A 6,000-nucleotide genomic window follows, 5' to 3' on the forward strand; every position below is an offset into this window, starting at 1 on the left:
TCTCACCATTAATATCACCTCACCATTAATATCACCTCACCATTAATATCACCTCACCATTAATATCACCTCACCATTAATATCACCTCACCATTAATATCACCTCACCATTAATATCACCTCACTAATCATTAATATCACCTCACCATTAATATCACCTCACCATTAATATCACCTCATCATTAATATCACCTCACCATTAATATCACCTCACCATTAATATCACCTCACCATTAATATCACCTCACCATTAATATCACCTCACCATTAATATCACTTCACCATTAATATCAGACAGTTCACCATCCTCACCATTGTGTATCACCTCACCATTAATATCACCTCACCATTAATGTCACCTCACCACTAATATCACCTCACCATTAATATCACCTCACCATTAATATCACCTCACTAATCATTAATATCACCTCACCATTAATATAATTAATATTATATCACAGCAAACGCTGCCTGCGTGAAGTTTTAAAAAACTGTAACTACACTTGAGACTTCAACAAAACTGCAGACAGTTTACTCCATCCTCACCTCTGTGTGTGTGTGTGTGTGTGTGTGTGTGTGTGTGTGTGTGTCTGTGTGTCTGTGTGTGTGTGTGTCTGTGTGTCTGTGTCTGTGTGTGTCTGTGTCTGTGTGTGTGTGTGTGTGTGTGTGTGTGTGTGTGTGTGTGTGTGTGTCTGTGTGTGTGTGTGTGTGTGTGTGTGTGTGTGTGTGTGTGTGTGTGTGTGTGTGTGTGTGTGTGTGTGTGTGTGTGTGTGTGTGTGTGTGTGTGTGTGTGTGTGTGTGTGTGTGTGTGTGTGTGTGTGTGTGTGTGTGTGTGTGTGTGTGTGTGTGTGTGTGTGTGTGTGTGTGTGTGTGTGTCTGTGTCTCTGTGTGTGTGTGTCTGTGTGTGTGTGTGTGTGTGTGTGTGTGTGTGTGTGTCTGGTTGGAGCTCTGCTCTGTGTCAATATGCAGAGAGGACAAATAAGCTGGCGCTTATGCGCTCAGACGCTTTTGGAACCGAAATTTGGCACCAAAAGATAAAGAATTTTTCGAGTGGAGTATTTTTTTCGATACCATAAAAGTATCGACGTTCGGTACCCAGCCCTAGTTCTAATCATGTTTATTGGTTCAGTTTGTTACATTTTTGGTGCTTTTCATTTATTTAATTGGCCAAGAAGTCTTTTTCTTTGAAGTTTTTCTTAATGTCTAAAATCTGTGAAGCTAAAATGAGCTGAACAATACGTACTCACCCCAAACGGTAACTAGCAGAAGAGTTTGGATGTTGTACCTGAACACAGCTGCAGAATCAGCTGTCTTCTCTCTGCAGCGCTGATCTGCAGTCAAAGGCGCCAGCTTCTGATCACATGACCAGCTTCTTCTCCTGGTTGGACTTCCTGGATCAGCTCATGAGAGAAGCCCCTCAGGTACACACACACACACACACACACACACACATATACACACATAGACATACATATACACACATATATACTCACATAGACAGACACAAACACTCACACACACTCTCACACACACATATATTCTGATTTTTCTAACGAAATATTTTAATTTAGCAGGTGTTAGCAGTGAAGCTAGCTCAGTGTGTTCATCAGCTCTGGTTGTTGGACGTTCTTCAGCCTCAACTGCTGCACACGTAAGTACCCCCCTCATTTGGTACTGATTCCTTTAAACAATAATTAAATAATAAAATATTACACAAATCGTGGGTAGCTGCATCACATTTAAACGTTTTCAGCACTTTTGTATGTTTGTAACAAAACAGCCCTGAGACCCGTCACATGACTATGGACCCCTATGTGACTGAACCTAGTGCACAGCTGTGGGGGCCCGCCCAAATCTGCATGTGGAGATACACTGTTTGTGCAAAAAAGTGGCACACAGCAGAAGTTTAGTGTGTGTGTGTGTGTGTGTGTGTGTGTGTGTGTGTGTGTGTGTGTGTGTGTGTGTGTGTGTGTGTGTGTGTGTGTGTGTGTGTGTGTGTGTTCCAGGTGTGAGCAGCAGGTGCTGGTCTCCACCTCGGTCCTGTGTGCGACTGTCAGACTGGTCACTTCCTGTTCTCTGCTGGATCAGCTGGTTGACTTCCTGCTGAGGACACCGTCGCTGACGGAGCTGCTGCTGCAGCGCTGCGACCACATCTCAGACCAGGTGAGACCACATGTCAGACCAGGTGAGACCACATCTCAGACCAGGTAAGACCACATGTCAGACCAGGTGAGACCACATGTCAGACCAGGTGAGACCACATGTCAGACCAGGTGAGACCACATCTCAGACCAGGTGAGACCACATGTCAGACCAGGTGAGACCACATCTCAGACCAGGTGAGACCACATGTCAGACCAGGTGAGACCACACATCTCAGACCAGGTGAGACCACATGTCAGACCAGGTGAGACCACATGTCAGACCAGGTGAGACCACATGTCAGACCAGGTGAGACCACATCTCAGACCAGGTGAGACCACATGTCAGACCAGGTGAGACCACATCTTAGACCAGGTGAGACCACATCTCAGACCAGGTGAGACCACATCTCAGACCAGGTGAGACCACATCTTAGACCAGGTGTGACCACATCTCAGACCAGGTGAGACCACATGTCAGACCAGGTGAGACCACATGTCAGACCAGGTGTGACCACATCTCAGACCAGGTGAGACCACATCTTAGACCAGGTGTGACCACATCTCAGACCAGGTGAGACCACATGTCAGACCAGGTGAGACCACATCTTAGACCAGGTGAGACCACATCTCAGACCAGGTGAGACCACATCTCAGACCAGGTGAGACCACATCTTAGACCAGGTGTGACCACATCTCAGACCAGGTGAGACCACATGTCAGACCAGGTGAGACCACATGTCAGACCAGGTGTGACCACATCTCAGACCAGGTGAGACCACATCTTAGACCAGGTGTGACCACATCTCAGACCAGGTGAGACCACATGTCAGACCAGGTGAGACCACATGTCAGACCAGGTGAGACCCACCACCGCATGGTTACAGCTTTAAAATACATTTAAAGGCCCCCAGATGCACCAACCAGATGGCCGACCCTCGGCAGCAGTAGAGCCAGTGTGACTGATCAGTCTCCACGAGGTCCAAAAAGTTCCTCAGAATACAATCAAGAGTGTATACTGAGGAATCAGTGCACGTTCTGCATGTCCGTGAGACATAATACAAAAAATTTATACCGGAAATGAAAACGCATCACATGGGTCTGGTTTGTTGGGACCAAGCAGGGGGTTAAACATTGATCTTAACCAAAAATTGCTCAGATTGAGCTGACTGCAGAGACAAAGGACACAGGGAAGGCAAGACAAAGGATCTTGGCCTACATGTGAATCCCAAAGATATTAAAGGAAGGGGTGATTTTGAGCCGGACCCGTTCGACCAGCAATTATTACAATAAGTACACAAATAATCACCAGCAACTGCTAATTAATTATAATCGAATTTATTAACGTTACAATTATCAGTAGCTAATCAATAACCCTTCAATCATAAACTTCTATACCTTTTACAATATTACAACCAAACAAAGCAAAAACAAAACAGCATAATGTCGTGTGTGTGTGTGTGTGTGTGTGTGTGTGTGTGTGTGTGTGTGTGTGTGTGTGTGTGTGTGTGTGTGTGTGTGTGTGTGTGTGTGTGTGTGTGTGTGTGTGTGTGTGTGTGTGTGTGTGTGTGTGTGTGTGTGTGTGTGTGTGTGTGTGTGTGTGTGTGTGTGTGTGTGTGTGTGTGTGTGTGTGTGTGTGTGTGTGTGTGTGTGTGTGTGTGTGTGTGTGTGTGTGTCTGTGTGTGTCTGTGTGTGTGTGTGTGTGTGTGTGTGTGTGTGTGTGTGTGTGTGTGTGTGTGTGTGTGTGTGTGTGTGTGTGTGTGTGTGTGTGTGTGAAAGTGAAAGTCGAGGGGCGGTGTCGAAATGTAGTTCTAACACAAAAACGACTCCCAAAATGGCTACTCCTGTGAGCTGCACAAAACTATTTAGCCTCAAGAGGGCGGTAGTGGTGCTGGGTGCACGAGGAGGAGTAGCCATTTTGGGAGTTGTTTTTGTGTTAGAACTACATTTCGACACCGCCCCTCGACTTTCACTCACCCTTACACACACACACACACTCACAGACACAGACGTGTCCATGACATTATGCTGCTTTGTTTTTGCTTTGTTTGGTTGTGATATTATAAAAGGTATAGAAGTTTATGATTGAAGGATTATTGATTAGCTACTGATAATTGTGACGTTAATAAATCTTATTATAATTAATTAGCAGTTGCTGGTGATTATTTGTGTACTTATTGTAATAATTGCTGGTCGAACGGGTCCGCGCTCGAAATCACCCCTTTCTTTATTTCCTTTTAAAGGATTTTTTACAGAAATGAGACTGTTCCACAGTTTGATTATCGGTCCCTGACTTGCAGGGTGGTGCCCTGTTTTGATTGTCGATTTGATAAAGTTATTAATAACCATATTCATAACTTTATCAATATTGATAAAACATCGTTGATAATTTGCCAATGATCAAGTCTGTACCCTACGAGAATCCTACAGGTTTCTCCTGAATCTCAAAGCCAGACTGTCATGGCGTCTCGTTCAGAACACAATCTCATATTGTTCTAAAATAGTTCACGAAACATGTTTCTGAAAACGTGAAGAGAGAAATAGGCCGTACAGTTGCTGAATCTGTCTTCATTTCAGCTCTACAAAGATTTTGAGAGACTCTAGTCACGCTCATCCCGCTCCCCATTTCCGGGTTAGTTCTCCACCAATCAGATGGGTCATTGAGTCCGACTGCCCGCCCGCCGATTCAACAAGTCAGATCAGCCCAAATGAAGGCTGACGACTCCTCTGACTGACGACGGCACGGAACAGACTCGAGTCACCGACCCCACCAGACTGTCTGGCCGATCATCGGCTCGGTGTGTTAGAGCCTTTAGATAATGTTCTGCTGTAGCCGAGAGTTACCGTAATAAAGTAGAGAAAGAATAGAAGACACTTCATTGTCCCCGAAGGGAAGTTTGTCTTGGACATAGAGCTACAATCTGTTCACAGCATAAACATGTCACAGAAAAACATTCTAAAATCAACATCAAATCAAATCAACATAAACATGAGATGATCCTATAGGACACAGATTACTAGAGCTGTTGTAAACCGGGACTGTGAGGTTCCTCTTAGAAAAACTTCTTTTAGCCATAATGCATTATCTATTAAAGGTAGTGCATTATGGAACACACTACCCCCAACTATAAGGGAATGTCCCACTCTGGACACCTGTAAGAGCCAGGTAAAGGTGTGGCTTAGAACTAACCAAACGTGCAATCACCTCTGAGTGCATGCTGTACCGTATCAGCCCAGTAGAGTGTGCTAATGAATTGCGTCTTCGTCTTAACATTTATTAATAAATTGTCTTGTTTGTTTTTCTTCCTGTTTTATATAACACATGTTATTACTGTATATATTTACTGTATATATTTTGTCTTAGAGCTAACCAAGCATGGGTCACCTCTACTTGTATGCTGTACAGTATTAGCTCAGTAGAGCATATGTATGTTGTGTCTCTGTTTTAACATTTACTGATGAATTGTCCTGTTTTTCTTTTCTTTCGTCCTGTTTTACTCTGTTTTATATAGCAAATGTTACTACCGTATATCTTTTGTCCTTTTTATTGTAATTTCTACCTGCCAAATGGACTACAGATGGAAATTAGCCTTAGGGCTACAATCTGGCACTTTTACATGTACTGTTCTACATGTTCATCAAATGTGCATTGTCCTGAAATAATAAAAAAAATACTTATAAAAAAGGAAACACGACAGCCTGAGAGTTAACTGTTATAACTGAAGTGCTGGTGTATGTATTGCACGCCCTGCTCTACTGGGCTAATGTTACCAGTTGGAGTTGATCAGTGTGATGGATGTTGGGATGAAGGAGAACTTCAGTCTGTTAGTTTTACATCTGGACACACAGACTCTTC

The 6,000-nt window shown here is 43.8% G+C and overlaps 1 protein-coding gene across 3 annotated transcripts in view; it reads left to right on the forward strand.

Annotated features, from left to right (window-relative positions):
* Positions 1-6,000, forward strand: part of LOC114555594 (protein FAM160B2) — a 28,025-nt gene that overhangs the window by 14,199 nt on the left and 7,826 nt on the right. For 2 of the 3 annotated variants that reach the window (XM_028578102.1, XM_028578105.1), the window contains exons 9-11: positions 1,328-1,424; positions 1,575-1,654; positions 2,010-2,166. In XM_028578102.1, the coding sequence (XP_028433903.1) occupies positions 1,328-1,424; positions 1,575-1,654; positions 2,010-2,166 (334 nt within the window). The remainder of the gene's footprint in view (positions 1-1,327; positions 1,425-1,574; positions 1,655-2,009; positions 2,167-6,000) is intronic. The other variant, XM_028578103.1, reaches the window with a different exon arrangement.

Source organism: Perca flavescens, chromosome 5, assembly GCF_004354835.1.
Source record: "Perca flavescens isolate YP-PL-M2 chromosome 5, PFLA_1.0, whole genome shotgun sequence".
Lineage (NCBI taxonomy): Eukaryota > Metazoa > Chordata > Actinopteri > Perciformes > Percidae > Perca > Perca flavescens.